We start from the raw sequence: 26701 nt of genomic DNA, 5'->3' as shown, positions 1-26701 counted from the left end.
CGTCAACAGTTTTGAATTTTATATGTTAAAAAACATTGAAACAATTTAGGGATTTTAATTTAAATCATTTGTGGTCTGCTAAAGACATTGAATTTATGACAGAAGACTGAAGAAGGCTAATATATTGAATATGCACATGGTTATATCCTGTGGGTATTTTGAATAATCCATACTTTTTTTAGGTTATAGAAAAGATAAATTTGTTTGGATGGATTACTTGAAGGCCTGCAAATTGCAAAATGCTCCCAAGAAATTATTCAGAAACAGAAGTTCTGTAAGTATTTTCTTCCTCAGTATAAATCAGATTTCTACTTGAGCTTAAATTTCTTAAAATTCACTATATATTCCGTTGTATTTTTTCAGAATCCTTAGCTTCCTATGACTTTTCTCACTTAATTTGTCAGTTTCCAATAGGCATATCTTTCTCCCCCTTTTAAATATACAATTTCATACTTTATTTAGATGCAGAGAGTTGAAGACTTTATATTTAAATCCTGCCAAAATTTAAAATGCCTTTTGGAAATGTTTTTTCTTTTTGCTTCCAGTGAGTTACTTGTTTGAACTTAGCTTTGGTGTTTTGAGACCAGTAGTTGATACCACAGGTAGGCTTTGAAAAACCCAGCCTAGTTGGATTTACGTGTAATGAGAATGAGGGTGACATTTCCTACAGATTCAAGGGGCATATGAATATTTGGGTAGAGCACACTTGTTTTGCCATCTGTGTCCCCAGCAGCCTACCAGCTCTTCAGGAGAGAATGAGAATAAGGTGCAGCCCCTGCCTCGTCTGGGCCCCTGGACACACACCAGAGAAGGGGGCAGGGAAGCCTAACATTACCCTGCCACCTGCCACCTGCTGGCTGTTTGTCCCTTTGTAGGACACTCACCCTGATCTTGAAATCAATGTTATACAACTGCTCTGTTTCATATAATTGTACCAAGGAAAGAGAGTAATAGAAATGGGAAATTGCTTTTAAAGATGTAATGTGCTAAAGAGAAACAAAAAGCAGGGTTCAGTATAGATAGTAAAGAGGTGGAAAAAACCGTCTTCTAGTCCCCAGATACTGTATGTATACTTTCTAAATCCCAGGACTGGCTAATTACACTGGTACAAAAAATGGGGTTTTGTTATTGTAATCATAGTCCTTATTGTTTTTTACCATGAAAAAATGTGTATGGATACTAAAAAAAGCATTTGGATTTTTTTCAAGTATAGGTTTATTTATGGATTCGTGCATGTGTTAAATATTGAGAAAACCACTATTTTCAGATCTCATCAAAGTAATTGATAAATTTGGTGCTAAAGAGCCTATCTTTACTACTTCTCCAAATACTGGTATTTGGAAACTGTTCAAGTCTGTGGGGAGCAGAGAAAATTATTTGATACTCCTGTATCCAGTAAGCATCATATTTTAAAATTAATACGATTCTAAGAACTGAAAAAGGAAAATGAAGATGATGAGGGAAATATAACTTACTTGCCAACAAAAGAGAAAAAGTACAAGGTAAAAGCTACTAGTTTCCTGGGTTTTGTTACGAATTTAACTTCATAACAGTTTGTTGGAATATTGGTACTAGCATTTGCTGGCTTCATTCTGGAGGGTAAGTGTTGCCTGTAGACTGTTCTGATGCTAAACACAGAAGTTTTGACAACAGCTCAGTCCTATTTGGTGTCCTGTTTCTTTTTGTGCCTCTTTCCTCTGGTGCTGTGTTAGAATGGGCCAATGCCTAAAGAATTTCAGGTTGGAATGAAGCTGGAGGCCGTCGACAGGAAGAACCCTTCCTTGGTGTGTGTGGCAACCATAGCCGATATTGTTGAAGATCGCTTACTAGTGCATTTTGACAATTGGGATGATAGTTACGATTACTGGTGAGACACCAATGTGTGTTTTATTTTCGTGTGTTCATGTTTGGTGTTAAGAATTTATTTTCCTTCCGGTACTGTCACTGTCCTTGCTGTTCTTAGAGTAATGAACATCCGGAATTTAGTGGCCAATTTTTCATTACCTTGTGTTCCACATCAGTTGCTGAATTAAAGTGCCCGAGAAACTTCTCCACTCTATGAGAGGTTACCTAATGAGGCCTCATCTGAAATAATACGACCAGGTCAGGGCACTTCACTGTGTTGTGTCTAGTTTGTAAGGGAGGCATTTCTATGAAGAGGAAGTTAAGGACTTGCAGTATTTTTTTTTTTCCTGAAAAATGTTGAACTCAGCCTGTCATATTTTTGAAAGGGAAGATTCACGGGGAGAATGGAGTGAATTATTTGAAAGCCTGTGGGGAGCAGAGAAAATGTAGGCTACGATACCATTAAACTAACGTTGCATGAGTTAAAAAAGGTTTTCTGGGTAAAAACCTGAAATATGGAAGAGGGAATGGCAAAAATCATTTTTGTAGCATTTCTTCACAGTATATCCTGAATAACCGCCAGGTTATCTGCCTAAGGCTGCGGTTCTTCATGTACATGAAGGGGGCCCTGTTTTCTTCTTTGAACTAAGAAGCAGAGCATGGATTAATTGTTCTATGTGTCTTAGGTAGAATGGTCTGTGTTCCTTGAATGGGAGAAGGAGGAAATTGGAGGCATATAGAGTCTGGTCTGTCCCATTAAACTTTAGGCCAGCCTATTAATATTTTCCCTTGCTGTTAGCAGGAAGTGGTAGGAGAGGCTTATTAAAATGTTCACTCTTTGGGGATAACACTGGCAGTTCAGGTTCTAGTCAAACGCTTTTTGAAAATACTTTTAAATTTCAAGAAAGGTAAAAGAGAAGTTTGGTCACTTAGCTTATAAAACAATACTAAAAATTACTTCTAATTCTATTTAGCTATAAAATATTTTAGCTATGTAGTTACATCTTCCATGGTGTCTCTTAGTATCTAGAATGGTCATTACTCTTGGATTCTTTCTCTGGCATTGACTTGTGTAGGATCTGAAATAGAATCCTGTTTTGCAGGTGTGATGTAAATAGCCCTTATGTTCAGCCAGTCGGTTGGTGTCAGGAGAATGGAAGAACTCTGATAGCACCCCAAGGTAAGTGGGCTGGCTGCATTTTCTTTGAAGGCATCTCTGTGTAAGTGGCAATGGCTGTTCTTATTTTTTTGTTTATGCAAACCAGATTTTAATACAAAGTGTATGATAAAAATACTGTGCAAGGTTGTTTTGATCACCCAGTAACCCACGTGTCTGAAATCTGCTCGTCTTTCCCATAATGAAAATGGACTTGGTTTATAAAGATGTATTAGGCAGCCATTTAAAAAAATGTTGCTAAAAATTTTTATCCAATGAAATGCGTACCATTGCTGCAGATCATTATTTAAAGCTAGCTATTTCCGCCTACGTAATCTATCTTATAACTTATGCTAATCCATTAACTGAATCATAAGTTTACTAAATACTCTTTGGAGTTAAATGAAGAAATGTAGAAATCTAAGGAGTGAGAATTAAGCATGAGTCTTCAGACTCGCCAGACCTTTTCACCAAACCAACTTGATGGTTCTGCTAAACACCACAGCAGGGACTCTTTCTAGTTATTTATATTTTTTTCTCATTACAGAAATATTAAGCATTTAGAAACTTTCTGTATCAAATTTATGTTTTCTGATTTCAAAATTAATTAGATACAGTGGTTGTTTAAGCTTAGCATTTTTAAAATAAGTATTCTAGGAGAAACTGATTTCTTTCACTAAAAAATGTGCAGGAAGAAATGTAGAGTATGAGGGCATCTGTGAGGGGTCTGACTCCTGGTTTGGGCTCAGGTCGTGTTCTCAGGGTGCTGGGATCAAGCCCTGTGTTGGGTTCTGCACTCAGCGTGGAGTCTGCTTGAGATTCTCTCTCCCTCTCCCCTCCCCCTGCCCCTTTCCATCTGCCTCTCCCGCTTGTGCTATCTCTGTAAAATAAATAAATCTTTAAAAAAAAATGTAGAGTATGTAACATGCCATTCTAGAATGGAGCAGATGTTTAATGTTTTGATTTGAATGATTCTGGAAATTTGATGTTTTAATGTTTTTTTTTCTTAATACAGAAAAATGATTAGGATTTGTCATCAAATTTATGAGTTCAGTGAAAAAAAATTCAAAAAATTTAAAACAATCAATAAACCAAATCAAACCAAACTTTAAAAAAACACAACCTATTTAAACTATCCAATTAGTCTAGAAAAGTTTTTATAAAATATATAACATCTTCTCAAATTTGATTTTGATACGCAGACAGATTTAGAGTTGTTTGTCCTATTTTTTTATAAGACCGGCTAAAACTAACTTTAATGTTTTTCAAGATGAGGTGAAACGTTCGTCAGATCTCAGAATATGTGGTTTGAATTGGTGTGTCTGGAGGTCCAGCACACTCTGTTTCCCATTTTCCTCTAGTGGAATAACTTCTCTGCTACCTGCAGGTTATTCTTACTACACTTCATGGATAGTCAGTGGTTAAGTTCATCACCTTGTTCTCCTGGTGCTGTGTCAGCCTGGAAATAGTGTAGCGCTTTTAAGAATTGTATGTCCAGAATCTTTCCATCATTAACATGAACTGAGGAGTGAGGGGGCAAAGCTCCCATACCCCAGATAAGGCCAAGGTTTTAATTAAGGCTCTGCTTGATGGGTGTAGGAGACTATTTAGTTCATAAAGTCAATAAAAGAACAATGGAACTCAACCCAGATTTATGGTTTTCCCCATAGAATTGATTGCATATACAAACATCGTCACCATGCCGAGATTTGAGTAAGAGTTGTAGCCAAAGACCAATTTAGTGACAGAAAGTCTTCACTTCAGGGTCATATTTTCTTCCCTAAGATGTAGGTTTAAAATTCTGACGAGATTTTGTCCTGATATATAATGTCTGAATTAGAATCTTCCAGTTAACCTACCTCTAAACCTCGTCTACTTGTTAGTATTTTTTACACATATACGGAGTGTTTTTATACACTAAAATACTGCCCTCCCCAAGCCCCAATTCATATAATACTTTGTTTCTCTGCAGTAAATTCTTTACCTACTTTTTTTTCTATTGAGATATAATTCACTTATTATAAATTTCACCCTTATAGTGTATATTTCAGTGGTTTTAGTGTATTCATAAGGTGGTACAACCATCATCTCTATCTACTGCCAGAGATTTTCATCACCCCCAAAAGAATATGCTCCTGTACTCAGTCACTCCTCATTCTCTCCTCCCTTTCAGGCCTAGGCAACCACTACTCTATTTTATATCTCTATGGATTTGACTATTCTGGACACTTGGCATACATGGAATCATACAGTATATGGCCTATTGTGTCTTGGCTTCTTTCACTTAATATAATGTTTTCAGAGTTCATATTGTAGCATGTCTCAGTACATCATTCCTTTTGTTTACAAATACTATTTTAGTGTATGGATATGCCACATTTTGCTTATGCATTCATTAGTTGATGGACATTTGGTTTGTTTTCACTTTTTGACTATTATGAATAAAGCTGCTATAAGCTTTCATTTGTAAGTTTTTGAGTGATAAGTTTTCATTTCTTTTGGGTATAATTCTAGGCCTAGAATCACTAGGTCATAAGGTAATTCTGTGTTTGAGTAATTAACAAACTATTTTCCAAAGGAGCTGCACAGTATACCTTCCTACTGTCAATGAATGAGAATTCCAGTTTCTCCACATCCTCACCAACATGTTATTTATTGTCTTCTTGATTATAACCATCTTGGTGGGTGTGAAGGTAGATCTCATTGTGCTTTCAATTTTCATTTCTCTAATGACTAATGATGTTGAACATCGTTTCCTGTGGTTATTGGCCATTTATGTATCTTCTTTCAAGAAATATCTGTTCACATTGTTTGCCCATTTTTGAGTTGGGTTATTTGTCCTTCTGTTATTGAGTTGTAAGAGTTCTTTGGATATTAGACACTATTTTCACTTTCTTGATGGCTTTTTTTAAAGTACAAAAGTTTTAATTTTGATGAAGTCCAATTTATCTGTTTTTTTCTTTTGTTGTACTTTTGGTGTCTAAGAAAGCACATGGTCACTTGTCATAAAAGACTTTTCTTTCCTCATTGATTGGTCTTGGCAGAATTATTGAAAAACAGTTGATTATAGACAGATGAGTTTATTTCCGGGTTCTTCATTCTATTCCATTCCTTTATATGTCTGCCCTTATGCCAGCACCACACCATCTTGATTACTGTAGCTTTGTAGTAAATACTGTGAAATTGTGAGTTCTTTAACTCTATTTTATGTTCTTTTTCAAGATTGTTTTGGCTGTTTTGAGTCACTTGCAAATATGTCCCTATGAATTCTAGAATCAGCTTGCCGATTTCTGTCCAAAAAAAGCCAATGGGGATTTTAATAGGGATTGATCTGTAGATCAGTTTTGGGGGTAGCCATCTCAAAAATATTAAAAATTTCAGTCCATGAACATGGGACATCTTTTCACTTATGTAGGTCTTTAATTTTCTTTCAATGATATCTTACAGTTTTTAGTCTACAAGTCTTGCACTTTATTAAATTTGTTCCGAAGAGTTCTTTTCTTTTTAAGTTGAAGTGAAATTTACATGACATACAATTAACCATTTTAAAGTGTATGATTTAGTGGTAGTGTATTCAGAATGTTGTGCAACCACAAGCTCTCTCTAATTTCAAAACCTTTCATCACCCAATAAAAACATTCTGTACTTATTACGTAGACACTCCCCACTCCTTGTCTCCCATCCCCTGGTAACCTCTACTCTGCTTTCTGTGGATTTTCATATTCTTGATACATTATACATGTTATATATAAAAAGAATCCTGTAATGACCTCTAGTGTCTGACTTCTTTCGCTTAGTGTGATGTCAAGGTTCATACAAGTTCTAGCATGTATCAGTAATTCATTCCTTTTTATGATTGAATACTTTTCCAGTATATTCATATATTATGATTGCTTTGACCATTCATCTGTTGATGGACATTTGTATGGACATTTGTACTTTTTCCTATTATAACTAATACTATTGTGAGCATTTGTGTGTAGTTTTCTGTGTGGACCTGTGTCTTGTCTTCTCTTTGGTGTATACCCAGGAGGAGAATTGCTGGGTCATATGATAATTCTGTGTTTAGCATTTTGAGGAACTGACAGCTGTTTTCTGAAGTACCTGTGCCATTTTACATTCCCACTAGCAACATATGGCAATGATTATTTCTCAGCATCCTTGCCAACTTGTGATTTTCTGTTTTCTTGATTAAAACCACCCTACTGGGTGTGCCGTGGTATCTTACTGTGGTTTTGATTTATATTTCCCTAATGACCAGTGGTGTAGCTCATGTGGCTATTGGCTATTTGCATCTTTTAAGAAATAGTTATTCAAATCCTTTGCCTATTTAAAAAAATTGGGTTGTCTTTTTATTATTTATAATTGTTTAAATATTTTGTCTATTTACTATATTATTATTATTATTATTGTGAGAAATTTTTAAGATTTATTCATTTGAAAGAAAGAGAGAGCATGCATGTGCAGGAGGGAGGGGCAGGGGGAGAAGGAGAGAGTCTCAAGCAGACTCCATGTTGAGCATGGAACTCAACATGGGGCTCAATCCCAAGACCCTGAGATCACAACCAGGGCCGAAACTGAGAGCCAGACTTCTATCCAACTGTGCCACCTAGGCACCCCTGTGACAGTGTTTTAACGTATTCTGGATGTGAAACCCATATTGTATAAATGATTTGCAGATGTTTTCTCCTATTCTATAGATTGTATTTTCACATTCTTGATAACGCTTTTTGCTGTAAAATAGTTTTGAATTTTGATGGTCCACCTTATCTATCTTTTCATTTGTTGCTTGTGCTTTGGTATTAAATCTAGGAATCCATTGCCAAATTTGACATCATGAGGATTTACCCCTATGTTTTTTTCTATGGATTTTATAGTTTCAGCTTTTATATTTGAGTTGTTGATCCATATTGATTTAATTTTTGTATATGGGTACAAATGTATATTCTATACATTTATATGTATACATATAGGTATGTATATTTCTATACTTACCTTACGTAAGGTAGTGGTTCAACTTCATTCTTTTGCATTCGGTTATCCAGTTTAACCAGTACCATTTGTTAAAGAAACGATTTTCCTATCATATGGTCTTGGCACCATTGTTGAAAAGTAGTTGGCCATAGATGTTTAGGTTCATTTCTGGACTCTTCATTCTATTCCATTGGTCTATAATACATATCCTTATGTCATTATATATGTTTTTTTTTTACTTTATCTTTTAGAAAAATGTAAGTTCACAGAAAAGTCGAGAGGAAGGTACAGAGATATCCTTTATACCCCTGCCTTCACACATGCATAGCCAACCTCCAGTATCACCATTGCCCACCACAGTGGTACATTTGTTAGAATTGATGAACCTACATTGACACATCATTATCACCCAAAAGTAGGTAGTTTATTTAGGATTCACTCTTGGTGTTGTGTGTTCTGTGGATTTCGACAAATGCATAATGAATAGCTATCATTTTGGTATCATACAGAATATTTTCATTGCCCTAAAAATCCTCTGTGTTCTGCCTCGTCCTCTCTCTCACCCCCCAAACCCTTGGCAACCACTGATCTTTTTCCTGTCTTTATCATTTTGCCTTTTCTGGAATGTCATATAGTTGGAACCATACAGTAGGTAGCCTTTTCATACTGGCTTCTTTCACTTCGGAATATGCATTTGAGGTTCCTCCATGTCTCCTCAGGGCTTGGTAGCTTACTTTTTCTTAGTGCTGAATAATATTCCATTGTCTGGGTGTATCTCAGATTATTTATCCATTCATCTACTGAAACACATCTTTGTTGTTTCAAAGTTTGGGCAATTATGAATAAAGCTACGTACACCCATGTACAGATTTTTGTGTGGACATGTTTTCAACTGCTTGGATAAATAACAAAGAATGATATTGCTGAATGGTGTGGTTAAGAGGATGTTTAGTTTCATAAGAACCTGCTAAACTTATCTTCCAAAGTGACGGTAACACTACATTTACACCAGCATTATATGAGAATTCCTGTTACTCTACATCCTCACCAGCATTTGGTGTTTCAGTGTTTTGGATTTCAGCCATTTGAATAGGTGTGTAGTAGTATCTTGTTTTTAATTTGCATTTCTCTGAGGACATATGATGTGTGGAGCATCTTTTCATATGTATATTTGCCATCTGTAAGTCTCCTTTGGTGAGATGTCTGTTAAGGTTTTTATTAGCTCATTTTTAGTCAGGTTGTTTGTTTTCTTATTGTTGAGTTTTAAGAGTTCTTTGTATATTTTGAACAAGTTTTTATCATATGTGTCTTTTGAAATATTTTCTCCCAGTCTGTGACTTGTCTTTTCATTCCCTTAACAGTGTCTTTAGCAGAGTTGAAAAATTTAATTTTAGTGAAGTCTATCTTATCAATTATTTATTTCATGGATTGTGCCTTTGGTGTCATGTTAAAAAAATCAAGACCAAACCCAGGATCATTTAGGTTTTCTCCTATGTTATCTTCTAGGAGTTTTATTATTTTGCATTTCACATTTACATCTGTGATCCATTTTGAGTTAACTTTTGTGAAGGGTATAAGATCTATGTCTAGATTCATTATTTTTTTTTGCATGTGGATGTCCAGTTGTTCCAGCACCATTTGTTGAAAAGACTGTCTTTGCTCCATTGTATTGCCTTTGCTCCTTTGTCAAAGATCAGTTGACTGTACTTATGTGGGTCCATTTCTGGGCTCTCTGTTCTGTTCCATTGAGCTATTTGTCTATTCTTTTGCCAATACTATGCTGTCTTGATTATATACAAGTTTGATTACATACAAGTATACTAGTTGTATAGTAAGTCTTAAAGTTGTATAATTTCAGTCCTTCAACTTTGTTCTACTTTAATATTGTGTGGCTCTTCTGAATCTTTCACTTCTCCATATAAACCTTGGAATACCTGTCAATATTCACAAAATAACTTGCTGGAATTTTCACTGGGCTTGCATTGAATCTATAGGTCAAGTTGAGAAGAACTGTCATTTTGACAATATTGAGTCTTCCTATCCATGAACATGGAATATCTCTCCATTTATTTAGTTTTTTGATTTATTTCACAGATTTTTATAGCTTTCCTCATTAGACCTTGTACATATTTTGTTAGATCTTATGCCTATTTCATTGTTTTGTGTGCTAATGTAAATGGTGTTTTTTATTTCAAATTTCACTTGGTCATTGCTGATACACAGAAAAGCAGTTGGCTTTTACCTATTTACCTTGTATCCTGCAACCTTGCTATAATTGCTTATTGGTTCCAGGAGGTTTTTTGTCTATGTTTTTGGATATTTACACAGACAATCATGTCATCTGTGAACAAAGTTTTATATTTCTCTTCCCAATGAATATACCTTTTATTTCCTTTTCTTGTAATATTGCATCAGCTAGGATGTACCACACTCTTTTGATCACTATAGTTTTGTAGCTAGTTTTGAAATCTGAGTGTGAATCCTACAACTTTGTTTTATTTTTCAAGATTTTTTTGGCTGTACATGGTGCCTTGCAGTTCTATATGAATTTGAGGATTGGACTTTCTATTTCTAGAGAAATGACTATTGGGATTTTGATAAGGGTTACACTGAATATAGATGGCTTTAGGGAGTATTGCCATCTCAATAGTATTAAGTTTTCCAATCCATGAACATGGGATGTCTTTTTACTTTTTAAGGTCTTTTTTTTTTTTTTAAGATTTTATTTATTTGAGAGAGAGAGAGTGAGCAAGAGTGGGGTGAGTTGTAGAGGGAGAAGCAGGCTTTCCACTGAGCAGGGAGCCCAATGCTGGGCTTGATGCCAGGACTCCAGGATCATGATCTGAGCCAATGGCAGACACTTAACCGACTAAGCCACCCAGGCACCCCACTTTTTAAGGTCTTTAATATCTGTCAGTGGTATGTTTTAGTTTTCTGTCTATAAGTCTTTTTTCATCCTTGGTTGAACTTATTCCTAGGTATTTTATTATTTTGGAATGTATTGTAAATGAAATTGTTTTATTTATCTCCCTTTGGAATTGTTTATTTCTGGAATAGAGAAATTTTAATTTTATAATTTTATATCCTGCAACTTTACTGAATTAATTTATTAACTCTACTAGTTTTTTTTTTTTTATGTGTGGATTCTATGGAATTTTCTTACATAAAATTGTGTAGTCTATCAAAGGAGCAAAGTTCTAAAAGATTAAAGTTTCCAATTTGAATGCCTTTAATTTTGTTTCTTGTCTAATTGTTCTGGCTAGGACTTCCAGTACATCATTGAATATAGCGGTGAAAGTGGCATTCTTGTCTTTTTCCTAATCTTAGGCCAGAAAAATCTGTCTCTCACCATTATGCATGATGTTATTTGTAGATTTTTAATAAATGCCCTGTATCATGTTAAGAAAGTTCCCTTTTAGTTTTGACTGTTTTCATCATGAAAGGATATTGAATTTTCTCTAATGCTTTTGTTGTATCTATTGAAATGATTATGTGGGAGTTTTTCCACACCATAGTTTTCATGGTGTATAATCCTTTAAATGTGCTGTTGAATTCAGTTTACTACTCTCTTGCTGAGGATTTTTGTATTGATATTCAGAAGGGGTATTTGTATTTAGTTTTCTTGTCATGTCTTTTCCTGGTCTTTTCATTTTTATGCTATTGTAAATGGAATTGTTTTCTTAATTTCATCTTTAGATTATTCATTGCTGTTGTGTGGAAATATAATTGATTTTTGTACTATGATCTATATTCTGAACCTTGCTGGATTTATCAGCTCTAATACTGTGTGTGTGTGTGTGTGTGTGTATTCTTTAGGATTTTCTCGATGCAAAATTATGCCCTCTCCAAGTAGTGAAATTTTTACTTCTTTCTTTCCATTTTGGAGGCCTTTTATTGTTTCCTTAAATCCTCTGGCTAGACCTTCTAGTGCTTTGTTGAATAGTAGTGGCAAGATGAGACATTGTCTTCTTTTTCCTAATCTTAGGGGAATGCTCAGTCTTTACACATAAAGTGTGGTGTTTGCTGCTGGTTTTTTGTAGATGCCCTTCATCAGATTGAGGAAGTTCCTTTCTGTTCCTGGTTGGTTTTATCATGAAAAAGTAGTTATTCTATTAATATGGTATTATTATATTTATTGCTTTTTATATACTGACCCAGTCTTATGTTCCTGGGATAAATTTCATGTACCCTTTTAAAATGTTTTTATTCCTAACAGTGTATCTAAGCCTGCTAAGAGTGCTAAGGAAAAACAGGATAAACTTTGAGTCCAATGCTTAGCTATATAAGGTTTTCATCCACAGTATGATTGTTTATCTTTAGGAGGGACTCAACTGTGTCATAAAGGGGTTTCTTCTTATGGTGTTGGAGGGGGTTGGCCCTTCATGGTCACAGGACCACATTGGACCACAGAAAGCTTCCCATTTGATGTGGTGATATGTAAAATAAAAATTCAAGTAGACTAGCCATTAAATCAAAGTATGAACAAGAGAGTGGAGTGTAATGAAAATATATGCAGAGGAAAAGTGAGCAAACATTGGGTGAAGACAGTTAAAGCTTAGCAGTAAATGAAATTGCTTAAAGCTTGTGATGAGTTATGATTATGCTAGCCTGTAGGTTTGTGTGAAAACACAAGTGACCAAAGATGTTAGGTCCCTATTAAGAAAGGTTTGAAACAATGGATAGTAGAGGGGGCCCTGAAACAGGATAATAGAATGCTGTGTACTCGGATAGTCCACAAATGGGAATTTGGACGTGAGATTTTAAAAGAAAAACCAACCAACACACATGATCTTCAGATATTCCCTCTGCTGTGACAAGGCTGGGGCTAGGAGGCAGGAAATATATGTAATATATTAGATGTCATATGTATTTTATATTTATATATGTATTTTTAGAGTTTGAACATAGTAAAAGATAAAAAAATTAATATTATCTGTATGAATGATTTGTTTCTGTTAGTAATTTAGCACCACAGCTTGTTAGCTGTAGTTATTTTACTTTAAGTGAATTTATATTTTAAGCATCATTTATGGCTATAGAATTTTACATTAAATTTTATTTTATGGCTGTAATTACATTGTTGTCAGAAGAAAATGTATTTGCTATATTAGTTATAGCTTCTACATGTGTGTGTAATTGCACATCTGAGAACGATTAGGGTGCTTGAAAGTAGAACAGTGTGTGCTGATCTGTATAGTTGCCCCTGGTGTATATTCAGATTCTCATAGATTCCAGATAAAAGAGCCTTTTCAGAGAGAGAGAGAAAAAAAAATCAGTTTTTAAAATGTAAAAGTGCTTTTCACTGATACAAATTTAATACAAGGTGTTACATATTCTATTCAGTGTCTTTCTACAGAGGACTAAAAAGGTATGGGCTTCTATTCCTTCAGAAGTAGCAATCTGGGGCGCCTGGGTGGCTCAGTCGTTAAGCGTCTGCCTTCGGCTCAGGTCATGATCCCAGAGTCCTGGGATCGAGCCCCGCATCGGGCTCCCTGCTCCGCAGGAAGCCTGCTTCTCCCTCTCCCACTCCCCTGCTTGTGTTCCCTCTCTCGCTGTGTCTCTCTCTGTCAAATAAATAAATAAAATCTTTAAAAAAAAAAAAAGTAGCAATCTGCTGGAATTTTAGCTGAAGTTACAAAATGACAAAAAGTTGTCAGGCAGATCCTTTAGCATCTGAAGGAGAGAAGTTCCTTTCCAGAAGGTTTGTTGGGTCTCATAGTGTGCTCTTGAGTTTCACTTGGTGATGAGCAGGCAATGTCCTGTTAAGAGTCACCTCCTTATAAAGAGGGGCAAGTCTCATTCTTTTGTTGAAGTAAAATCCCCTAGTAGCATAGTACTAGGGGTTCATGGTATGGCCAAGTCTGTACAGTTAGAAACTAGAGCTGTCTATGAAAGAATATTAAATAGATTGTCAGGGGAAAGTTATATTTTTTGCTTTTTCAGTTCTTTTGAATGGCATTGCTAAAGTAACTCTGATTGCTTTGTAATGTATATGAAATTCCTAATACTCTACGTTGCTTGGTGTGGCTTCTTCACTGGTCAAAACGGTATTGTGAAGATTGTTTTCTCAACAGCAGGATTACTTGTGTGAAAATCTGTTGTGCAGTCCACAACAGGAGCCTCCACACCATCCATCCTCCTGCTCAGTTTGGGCGGGGGGACAGGAAGCCCTGCAGGAAGATGATGGCTGTGTGGGCTCCTCTAACTGACAGCGGGACCATGTCCCCCGGGAAGGATGACAGTCCTGCATAGAGTGCCCCTCCAAATGCAGACTGCTGTTCACATTTGAAGCACACTCTGAATCCAAAGTCAGATTCAATTCAGCAAACATCTCCATAGTGACTTCTGTGCTTACTGAAGGGGAAGAAGCAAGTAAGTATAAAACATGATGAAGGAGGGGATCTATCTGTTTCTGTAAACCACTATTGAGATGGAATTCACACACTATACAAGTCATCCATTTATTGTGTACAATTTGGTCATTTTTAACATGTTTACAGAGTTGTGTAACCACCATCACTGCATTTAATTTTAGAATGTTTCCATTACCTCAAAAAGAAATCCTGAACAATTTAGCTATTATGCCCCAACCCTCCATTCCCCTCAGCCCTTGGCAACCATTAATCTACCTTCTTTCTTTATAGATGTGCCTATTCTGAATAGTTCATGTAAGTAGAATTCTATAACGTGGCCTTTCATGTCTGGCTTCTTCATTTAGCATAATGATCTTAGAGTTCATCCGTATTATAGCATGGATCAGCACATCACTTCTTTTTAATTCCAAATATTATCTCATTGTAGATAAGCCACAATTTGTGTATCCATTTATCAGTTAATGGGCATTTGGGTTGTTACCACATTTTGGCTATTTTGAATAATACTGCTGTGAACATTTGTGTGAGAGTTTTTGCATGAATGTTTCCAGTTCTCTTGGGTATATACTTAGGAGTGGAGTTGCTGGGTCATTTAGCAATTCTGCATTTAACTTACTGAGTAATTGCCAGATTCTTTACCACAATTTTACCTTCCCACGGGTAGTGTGTGAGGGCTTCAGTTTCTCTCTATCCTTGTTAACACTCGTCGTCTCTGTGTTCTTGTTCATAGCCATCATACCGAGTGTGAAGTGGAATCTTGTTTTTGGATCTCATTTTTCTTGACTGCCCAATATGACTTCACACATTTATCTGTTTTTGTGGCAATTTCGTGAAGATTTTGTCAGATATTTCAATTTCATAGTGGAAGACCTGAGGTCCAGAGAGCGTCAGATAACTGGTCCTCGACCTTTCATGTGGTGTGAAGGGGTTAGGCGGCAGGCCCTGGTAGTAGACTTCACGAATGCCTTTGTCTTTTCCCCATGCTGCTTGCAGCCCTCCTCCACATGGGCTTGGGACATTTTCAGCAGAGCACCGGGGACGCAGGAGAGGGAAGTGTGAGCTCCAGCTCTGTGTGTGGACATCTTCACAGGGGAACAATGGAAGCAGTGTTGATGTTAGTCTTCGGAGGGCGGGCGGACTTTCACCTGAGAAGTGGAGTAGACGAGGACGTTAGGCAGAAGGAACGATAGGCACCTCTGTAAAAAAAGAAGTTCCTGGAAACTTCAAATTATGGGCATATGAGTAATGTGCTGGGCTTCAGGGTAGGGAAGGGGAAGCAGGGGGCAGGAGGTGAGAAGCGATTTAGAATATTAGACTCAGAATGATGTGTGATTGGCCTTGTAAATGTTTCTACTTTATTGAAAGTTGGAAATAATTTTAGAGATTCAGAAGTCACAATAGCAAAACTAAACTCCCTGCCAAACCATTTGAGATTAAGTTGCCAAAATGAAAGTTTTGCCAGTCACCTGGTAATATCCTCTGTGAAGCACACATGTACAGATTTCATCCAGGATCACCTGTGTTTACTTGTCCTGTCTCTTTAGTGTTCTTTAATCTGCAACAGTTCATCATCTTTCCTTGACTTTTATGAACTTGGCACTTTCGAAGAGTACAGGCCAGTTATTTTTTGTCACAGGCTTCTCACTTTGGGTGTGTCTGATGTTTCCTCAGGAGTAGATGGATTATGCATCAGGGGAGGAATATTCCAGAAGCAATGCATCCGCTTAGGTGGTGGTGTCCTTTTCCTGCTATTGTTAACTTTGATCACTTGATTGAAATGGCGTGTGCCATTTCTCCAATGCAAAATTACTCTTTTTCCTTTTGCAATTAATACCTACTTGTGGGAAGTGACTTTGAGATTGTATGATTATTCTATTTTTCATCTAACTTTCACTCACTAGTTTTTAGCATCTTTTGATGTTCATTAGATGAGTTAGTAATTATTATGTTGCTTGCCAAATGATGATTTTCTAATTACATTATTTCTTCTGCATTCATTAGTTGACTTATGCTGCCCCATGACTTACTTATTTATTCAGTTTTTGCATACAGTAACTGGAGTTGTGGGTTCCTATTTTGTTCATTGTGCTTTAATCTGTTGCTCTCATTATACAGGACCTTGGTGGGGGAGGGTGGGATAGAAGGGACGGTGAGCAGCCTTTCTCGATCCTGGGGAGCTGGCAGTCTACTGAACTTATAATAACTGTTACAGATGATAACAAGGAGATTAGTCAAAAAAGTAACACCTGGTCAGAAAGAGAAGTGTGTGCCTCGTGGAGAAAATGGTATAATGGTGTACTGCCCCGTCACAAATGACTGCAAGCTTAGTGGCTGAGACAACACGAAGTACTATCTGGTAGGTCTGGAGGACGGGACTCTGGTACGGGTTCCACTTCAGTTTTGAAATATTAATAAAGAATTAGTAGGTTGGGTAGGTTGAGGCCATTTTTTAGCTTTAAAAAGCCAGAATGAGGAGTTTGTAGTCACACCTTCAATGTAACTATGTTTAAGCATTTATTTGGCAATAGTAGGCCAGATTAAAGGAAGACCATTAGGGAGATTCATTGTATGTGAAAATAAGGAGCAGGGGTTGGGAAGATAGAATATACTTTGGGATTTCTGCTTACCGATTTGGCAAGGGACTGAATAAGAAAACGCAAATGAGCTCTTTATTCAGACGTTTCTTGTGGTCTGGAAGGCTCTGAATTGACGGGCTGGGGAAATAAATCTGGTTCCTCACCTTGCAAGGCTCTTCTTTTCCTTGTAAATATTATGTTCTAGAGTAAATACATTTCAATGTGATAGCAAAAAGCCACTCAAAATAGAAAAAAATAAACTTGCATATTTAATAACTCTGGGACAATTTTCTGTGGCCATCTGATACAATGTGTCATTTTATGTTATTGTGTCTATGCCTCAGGTAGACATTCTCCTACCAGAGGTCCCATAAGACATTGCCACAGTTCCATCAAAGGGTAATCCTGCCACTGCAGCATATGATATCATGAGCCTCTCTTCTTTAACTTGATTGCAAATCATATCATCATTTCCCCAAGGCTTTTCATGGAAAGTGAAATCCCTACACGATTCTACAGAGACACTGTAAAGAGAGAGTATTTTCTCCTCTGTAGAGAGTGTTCAGTCAGCTCAATTCTCTTTATGAATCTAAGTTTATTTTACCACTGAATCCTTATACATAATCACCAGTGAAGTGAAGCAGCGAACTTACTAAGTCAAACTTATTTAAAATAAATGTTTTTTTTTCTTTTCATAAAAGTGCAGGAAATGAGTAAAAGACAAAATGTAATAATGAATAAATTAAAATATTAATCTCACCACTCAATAGAGCTTACCATTATTATTCTGTTATTTTTTCAACCATCTTGTGTTTTTATTTGACTGTATATGTAATTTAAAAATTAGAATTGTAATCTTATTGTTCATACTGCTTTGTAGCCATTTTTTCCCCCTTTACTTGCAAATATAATTTGAACATATTTTCTTTTCTTTAAATAGTCTTTGAAAACCTGGCTGTTAATGACTGCATAATTATCTGTTATGATAAATATCACAGTTTATTTTGTTTTTTTTTCTTTTGTATCAGACCTTAACTTTTTCTAATTCTTAAATAACAATGGAAGACATCCTTTGAAAGAGTTATGTGTGTTACTACTTTCTTGTTGTTATAAGTAGAATTAATGGATTACAGAGGATAGAAACAATTTTTAAGCATTTGATAAATACTTCCAGATTATCCTCCATAAAGTTTTTTACTTCCAGCAACAATATTAGAAAATTCAGACATGAAGGAGAAAAAAATGGAACAAGATCCCAGATCTCTCAAAATACAGACACAAATTTTCTGTGAATGTTGTGTTATCAAGGACTATTTTGTTTTGTTCACAATTTATCCACATGTCCTGGTACATAAAAATAGGAAATCACATTTAAAAATATTTTAAATAAAATAACTCATATACAGGTTGAATTAGTAATCAGAAATCTCCCAACAAAGAAAAACCTTGGACTTGATGGCTTTGCCAGTGAATTCTACCAAACTTTTAAAGAATAACTAATGCCACTCCTTTTCAAACTTTTCCAAAAAATTGAAGAGGAGGGAACCCTTCCTAACTCATTTTATGAGCCCAGTATTACCCTGTTAGAGCCAGAAAAAGACACTACAAGAAAACTACAGACCAGGATCCCTTATGAACCCTGATGCAAAAATCCTCAACAAAATACTAGGAAACTCATTTCAGCATCATATTAAAAGGATTATATGCCATGACCAAGTGGGATTGACTTCTGGAATGCAAGGATGATTCATCATATGAAAATTGATCAATGCAATAATACCAAATTAACAGAATGAAGGACAAAAGCTGACATAATCATCTCAATTAATGAAAAAGCATGTGACAAGATTCAACACCCTTTCATGGAAAAAATTATACAACTATTTAACAGGAACAGAAGGAAACAAACTCTGTATAATAAAAGCCATATATGGAGAACCCACAGGAAATATTATAGTCAGTAGTGAAAGACTGAAAGCTTCTCTTCTAAGATCAGGAAAAAAGCATAGATGCCTGATTTTGCCCCTTTTTTTCAACATAGGACTGACAATCCTAGCCAGAATAATTAGGCAAGGAAAAGTAGTAAAAGGCATTTGAATTGGAAGCAAAGAAACAAAATTATCTCTGTTCCTGATATGATGATATGATCTTATATGTAGAAAACCCTAAAGATTACACACACACACACACACACACACACACACACACACACACCCCTCTTAGAATTCATAAATGAATTTAGCAAAGTAACAGGATACAAAATTAAGACTCAAAAATCAATTACATTTCTACACACTAACAATGAACAATCTGAAAAAGATATTAGAAATAATTCCATTTACAATGGCACTGAAAAGAATAAAATGCTTAGGAGTTAACCAAGGAGGTGAAAGACTTGCACAATGAAAAGTACAAAACACTGCTGAAGGAAATTGAAGAAGACATAAATAAATGGAAAGACATCCCATGTTTATGGATTGGAAGACTTAATATTATTAAGATGTCTGTATTACCCAAGGTGACCTACGAATTCAATGCAGTCCCTCTCAGAATTCCAAAGATGTCTTTTGCGGAAATAAAGAAACCTCTCCTAAGATTTATGTGAAATATAAAGGGACTCTGTGTAGCTAAAAGAGTCTTGAAAAGGAATAGAATTGGAAGACTCACAGTTTCTTATTTCAACATATTACATATATATATAAACATATTACAAAGCCACAGTTATTAAAACTGTGATAATGGCTTAAATGTAGACATACAGACCAACGGAATAGAGTGCCTAGAAATAAATACTAACATATAGGGTCAAATGATTTTCAACAAGGGTGCCAAGACCATTCAACCGAGAAAGAATAGTCTCTTCAACAAATATTGCTGAGCAAGTTGCTTAACCACAGGCAAAAGAATGAAGTTGAACCCCTATCTCACTTCATATACAAAAATTAAATAAAAACGAATCAGTGACCTAAACGTAAGGGCTAAAACCATAGCAGTCTTAAAAGATAGGGCAAAAGCTTCACAACATTGAATTCAGCAGTGATTTCTTGGATATGACACCAAAGGGACAGAAAACAACAACAACAAAACAGACAAACTGGATCTCATGAAAATTAAAAACTCCTGTGTATCAAAGGACACTATAGAAAGAGTTAAAAGGCAACCTCAGGATGGGATGAAATATTTGCAAATCATATATCTGCTAAGGGATTATTTTCCAGAATATACAGAGAAATCATAAAACTCAAAAATAATAAAAAACAACCCAAATAAAAATGGGCAAAGGACTTGATTAAACATTTCTCTAAAGAAGATACTGGAGTGGTCGGTAAGCACATGAAAAGAGGCACACCATCAGTAATTACTAGGGAAATGCAAATTAAAACCACAATGAGATACCACCTCATTCCACTGGGGTGGCTACTATTAAAATAAAATACACAGAAAATAAGAAGTGTTGGTAAGGATGTATAGAAATTAGAACCCATGATCATTATGGGAATATAAAAAGGTATGGCTGCTGTGGAAAATAGTATGACAGTTCCTCAAAAAATTAAAAATATAATTACCATATGATCCGTTATTTCCACTTCTTGGTGTATACCCAAAAGATTTGAAAGCAGGGTCTCAAATGTCTCATACATATAGCAACATTATTCACAATAGCCAAAATGTGTCCATGAACAGATGAATGGATAAGGAAAAACCCAAGTGTCCATGAACAGATGAATGGATAAGGAAAAAGTGGTATATTCATACAATGGAATATCAGTAAACCTTAAAGGAAGGAAATTCTGACATATGGTACAACATGCATTAACCTTGAGGTTATGCTCAAGGTTATGCTCAGTGAAATAAATTAATCACAAAAGACAAATACTGGATTATTGCACTTATATGAGATACTTAAAGTAGTCAAAATCAGAGAGAAAATGAGTGATGGTTGCCAAGAGTTATGGGGGGAGGGGGGGGGGTATCATTGTTTATGGATATAGAGTTTCAGTTTCATCAGAAGAAAAGAATTCTGAAACGAAAAAGTGAATAAGTAAAAAAAAAAAAGTTCTGGAGATGGATGATGGTGATAGTTGTATAACAATATGAATATATTTAGTATCACTGAACTGTACATTTAAAAATGGTTAATTGGGTAAATTTTGTTACGTGTATTTTACCACAATAAAAATTGGAAAATAGTTCACATATGTAGTTGTATTACAAGTCCTGTTAATGAAAAACAACATTCTTCTCCCTACCCCAGATTTTTTTATCCAGGGGCAAACCTGTTACTTTTGACATTTACCTCCCTGTTCCTCAAGAATGTGTTTATTGCTGCATAACTATATTTTCAGTTTAGATACTATCTCTTAACCTGTACTCAAGCACTTTACATTTAATGTTTCTTTGTATGACTGGATTTAAATTCTCCATGTTGCTAGTGGCTTCCTACTTATCCCATGTGTTTTTAGTCCTTTTTTCCTTCTTTTCTGCCTTTTAAAAACTTGTATTGAATATTATTTAATGCTTCTGTTCTTTGCTATTGGATTTTTAATTTACCTACTTAAAAATATTTATCAGTTCCTATAGGATTTACAGTGTACCTATTTACCTTACCACAGCCTATTTTACCACTTTTCCTATAATGTAAGAGCCTCACAGTGGTTTCTTCCATTTTCTCTCTCCCATTCTTTCTGATCTTGTCTTTATTTCCAGATGACTTTTTGTTCTCATAAAACAAACAAGGGAAATAAGAAGTGAAACCAATCTCTTCTCTATATATGTTCTGTACATCATAAGTGCTGTTCACTATTTCCAGTGCCCTTCATTTCTTTGTGTAGATCCACACTTTCATCTGGTAACATACTCCTCCTCCCTGAAGAACATTCTTTTGAATTGAGATATAATTTATATATAACATTATATTACTTTCAGGTGTACAACATGATTCAATATTCAATCATTTGCAATTCAAAATGATTGCAATGACAAATCTAGTTAACATCCAGCACATAGTTATACATTTTTCCCCCTGTATTGAGAACTTTTAAAATCTACTGTCTTAGCAACTTTCAAATATACAATATGGTATATTGTTAACTATACTCATCATGTAGTGCATTAGATCTTCATAATTCATGTATTTTATATTGGAAGTTTATATTTTTTGACCCCTTCACCCATTTTTTGCCCATCCCCCACCCCCTGTCTCTCGTAACCACCAATCTGTTATCTGCATCTGTGAGTTTGTTTTTCTTTGTATTTTTTTTTTGTTTTTAGATTCCACATTTAAGTGAGATAACATTGTTGACTTATTTCACTTAGCATGTAAATCCTTCAAGGTTCATCCATGTTGTTGCAAATGGCAGTGTTTCCCTTTTGATGACTGAATAACATTCCATTTTATGACTGAATAATATCCCATTTTCTTTGTCCATTCATCCATTTATGGACACTTAGGTAGCTTTTGTATCTTGGCTACTATAGATAATGCTTCAGTGAACATGGGGGTGCATACGTCATTTCAGGTTAGTGTTTTTGTCTCTTTCAGATAAATACCTACAAGTGGAATTGCTGGATTATATGGTAATTCTAGTTTTCATTTTTTGAGGAAATTCCATGCTGTTTTCCATAGCAGCTTCACCAATTTACATCCCCACCAACAGTGCACAAAGGTTCCCTTTTCTCAACATCCTCTTTGACATTTGTTATTTCTTGTCCTTTTATAATAGCCATTCTGACATCTGTGAGGTGCCATCTTATGCTTGTGATTTCCATTTTCCTGATGATTCGTGATATTGAGCACCTTTTCATGTATTTGTGGGCCATCTGTATGTCTTCTTTGGAAAAATGTCTATTCACATCCTCTGTTCATTTTTAAATTAGATTGTTTCTTTTTTCTTATTGAGTTGTATGAGTTCTCTATATAATTTTGGTTATTACCCCCTTATCAGATATATGATTTGCAAGTATTTTCTCTCATTTGGTAGGTTGCCTTCTCATTTTATTGATGGCTGCCTTTGCTGAGCAGAAGCTTTTTAGCTCGATGCAGTTCCACTTGTTTATTTTTGCTTTTGTTCTCTTTGCTTTTGGTGTCAAATCCAAAAATTCATTGCGAGGACCAAGGTCAAGGAGATTACATCTTCTTCTAGGAATTTTATGTTTCAGGTCTTATGTTCATGTCTTTAATTCATTTTGAGTTAATTTTTTTGTGTGTTGTAAGATAGTGGTCCAGTTTCATTCTTTTGCTTGTGGCTGCCCAGTTTTCCCAACACCATTTATTGCAGAGACTGTCCTTTCCCCATTGTATATTCTTGCCTCCTTGTTGTAAATTAATTGACCATATATGCATGGGTTTATTTCTGGACTCTCTATTCTGCTCCACTGATCCCTGTGTTTTAATGCCAGTGCCATACTGTTTTGATTAAAATAGTTTTTTTAAAAAGGTTTCATTTATTTATTTGACAGAAAGAGACACAGCGAGAGAGGGAACACAAGCAGGGGGGAGTGGGAGAGGGAGCAGCAGGATTCCTGCCAAGCAGGGAGCCCGATGCGGGGCTCGATCCCAGGACCCCGAGATCATGACCTGAGCTGAAGGCAAATGCTTAATGACTGAGCCACCCAGGCGCCCCTTGATTAAAATAGTTTTATAATGTAGTTTGAAATCAGGAAATTAGATGCTGCCAGCTTTGTTGTTCTTTCCCAAGATTGCTTTATTCAGGGTCTTTGTGGTTCCAAACAAGTTTTAGGACTGTTTGTTCTATTTCTGTGAAAAATGCCTGTGGAGTTTTGGGGGATTGCATTAAATTTGTAGATTGCTTTGTATAATATGGACGTTTTAACAATATTAATTCTTCCTGTCCATAAACACAGAATATCTTTCCATTTATTTCTGTCTTTTTTAATTTCTTTCATGAATGTCTTACAGTTTTCAGAGTACAGGTCTTTCACCTCTTTAGTTAAACTTATGCCTAGGCATTTTATTCTTTTTGATGCAATTGTAAATGGAATTGTTTTCTTAATTTCTTTTTCTAGTAGTTCATTATTAGTGTATAGAAATACAGTAGATTTTTGTGTATTAATTTTGTATCCTGCAACTTTACCAAATTTGTTGATTTGTTCTAACAATTTTGTTTTGTTTTTTTTGTGGAATCTTAGGATTTTCTATGTATAAAATATCATGTTCTTTGCAAATAGTGACAGTTTTACTTCTTCCTTTCTGATTTGGATGCCTTTTATTTCTTTCTCTTGCCTAATTGCTTTGACTAGGACTTCTAATATCATGTTGAATAAAAGTGACAAGAGTAGACATCCTTGTCTTGTTCCTGGTCTTAGAGGAAAGGTTTTCAACTTTTCACCTTTGCGTGTGATGTTGGCTGGGGCCTTGTCATATATGGCCTTTATTGTATTGAGGTATGTTCCTCCATACCCACCTTGTTGAGACTTTTTATCATAAATGGATGTTGAATTTTATCAAATGCTTTTGGCATCTATTGAGATGATCATATTATTTTCATCCTTTGTTTTGTTAATGTGGTGTATCACATTGATGAATTGCAGATGTTGAACTATCCTTGCATCTCTGGAATAAATCCCACTTGGTCACCATGTATGATTCTGTTAATATATTGTGGAATTCAGTTTGCTAATATTTTATTGAGGATATTTGCATCTGTGTTTGTCAGAGATACTGATGTGCTTTTTTTTTTTTTTCTGGTGGCATCCTTGTTTGATTTTCATATCACGGTAATGCTGGTCTTCATAAGAGGATTTTGGAAGTGTTCCTTCCTCTTCTATTTTTTTGGGAGAGTTTGAGATGGATTGGTATTCTTTAAATGTTTGGTAGATTTCACCATTGAAGCCATCACAGGTTTTTGATTACTGATTCAGTCTCCTTATTAATAACTGATCTGTTCAGATTTTCTATTTCTTCATGGTTCATTCTTGATAGGTTGTATGTTTTTAGGAATTTATTCATGTCTTCTAATTTGTCCAACTTGTTGGTGCATAACTGTTTGTGGTAGTTTCTTATGATCCTGTGTATTTCTGTGGTATTGGGTCATAACACCTCTTTCATTTCTTTCATGTTCCTTCTCCCCAAAGAACTTTCTTTAGAATTTTTCTAGCACAGGTTTGTTGGCAATGCTATCTCAGCAATTGTTTGCTTGAAAATGTCTTTATTTTGCCTTAATGTTTTAAAGATATTTTTGCTGGATATAGAATTATGAGTTGACCGATCTTTATCCCCTTTATTTCATTAAAGCTGTATTGTCTTTTGGCTGGCATAGTTTTTGTTTGGAAGTCTACTCTGATCCTTTTCCATGTTTTCCTGAATGTAATTTTTACTTTCCTTCTGGCTACACCTTAAAATTTCTGTCTTCAGAGCTCTGAAAGGGAGCTCTTGCTAGTCTTCTGTCTCCTAATCTTTCCTGTGAGCACTTGGTAAGGCCCGTTATAAAGAGCTTGTAAGTATGGGGACACTCCTCTTATGTCTGGGGCCAGCTCTTCCAGACTGACATGCTAGCTCCCACTTGATCTTTAAGAATTTACTTAAATGTTAGCTGATTTTTTCTTACTTGGGTGGGATCACCTTTCCCTCTAGTGCTCTGCCACTGGTTAAATATTTGAGTTTCTCAGCTGTCCCCAGAGGTATGTGCCTCCTTAGATTTCCATTACTTCTTTTCCTTGGAACTTCAGCTCTTTGATGGCTACAGGAAATTTATAATTTTTCAGAGTATCTGGCTGTTTCTCATTGTTAGGGAGTGAGTAACAGTCTTCTGTGGCTTTCTACATTCTACACAGAAATGGCATTCTCCCTTAGTTTCCAATAGCATTCTTATTTTATGAGTCTTCTCTTATTTCTCTAAGGATATCGAATTCGAGGTTCATCTACTTTTTAAACTTACTGGTTTAAATCTTCCGTTCCTTATATTGTCTCTTTTCTCAAATTTCCTTTTTTTGTTATTGTATTTGCTTGTTTTAGTATCTGTTTATTAGGTTCTTCAGCTCTCTGGTGAATCTTAATTGTCCTTTCATTTTTAAGAATAAGGTCCTGAGAAGCAGAGTAAAATCTCTGGGTGCCCTAATGGGATTCTGAAATTGTGAGCATTCCTGTGGGATGCTGAGATGTTAACCATAATGTTTTAGTTGGATACCCCAAAGTGTCATAACTAGGACTTCTGGGTTGGTTCCTACATGAAAGGCTCTTCTTCCTCCTTCTGACTGGGGTGTTTATGTGGGGGGGGGGTGGTCATGGGAGTTGTTGAGGGTCGGGGAGAAGGCTGCCCGCAATTTGAGATCCAGGTACTGCAAGTGGCTATTGTTCTATGAATAGGCTTCATCACTGTGTTAGATCCCAAAGTCTATACCTTCTTTGTTTCAACCTGTCCAGAGGCTAAATCCTCCAGCCTTTGGCCTTAATGTGGGAGGGATAGTTGCATAGTTAGTTGTATGGGGCAAGATAGGTGACCTAGTGTGCCTAACAGTTTCTGTTATGGACTTGAAAACAAGCATCTGCTGTTAGCCCCACACTGCTGCCTTCAGAAGTATCTGATGCCTGCAGTTACTGAAGCTTTCCAGGGTTCTATAACATAAATTAACTTGCTCCTTTAACAGATTTGTTTTAGCTTTCTCAGTACGGTGAAGTCAATTTTCATTCATTTATTTCCTTTTCACACTTCCAGGGATTTCTGTTGACATTTCTCATCTGCTTTTGTCTTTTTACCTATTCTCAATGTGGCTTCATATCTTTATACTAGTATTATTTTTTGTATTTATTTATTTAT

General features: G+C 35.7%; 1 protein-coding gene across 1 annotated transcript in view; it reads left to right on the top strand.

The window, feature by feature from the left end:
• The window catches only part of L3MBTL4 (L3MBTL histone methyl-lysine binding protein 4), a 331186-nt gene that overhangs the window by 25431 nt on the left and 279054 nt on the right, over positions 1–26701 (top strand). Inside the window, exons 5-7 of the mRNA XM_044921260.1 lie at positions 183–274; positions 1713–1867; positions 2949–3025. Of these exons, the coding sequence (XP_044777195.1) occupies positions 183–274; positions 1713–1867; positions 2949–3025 (324 nt within the window). The remainder of the gene's footprint in view (positions 1–182; positions 275–1712; positions 1868–2948; positions 3026–26701) is intronic.

This window comes from Neomonachus schauinslandi, chromosome 14, assembly GCF_002201575.2.
Source record: "Neomonachus schauinslandi chromosome 14, ASM220157v2, whole genome shotgun sequence".
Classification (NCBI taxonomy): Eukaryota; Metazoa; Chordata; class Mammalia; order Carnivora; family Phocidae; genus Neomonachus; species Neomonachus schauinslandi.
The sequence above is the reverse complement of the archived record's forward strand: the minus strand, read 5'-3'. Positions and strand labels throughout refer to the sequence as shown.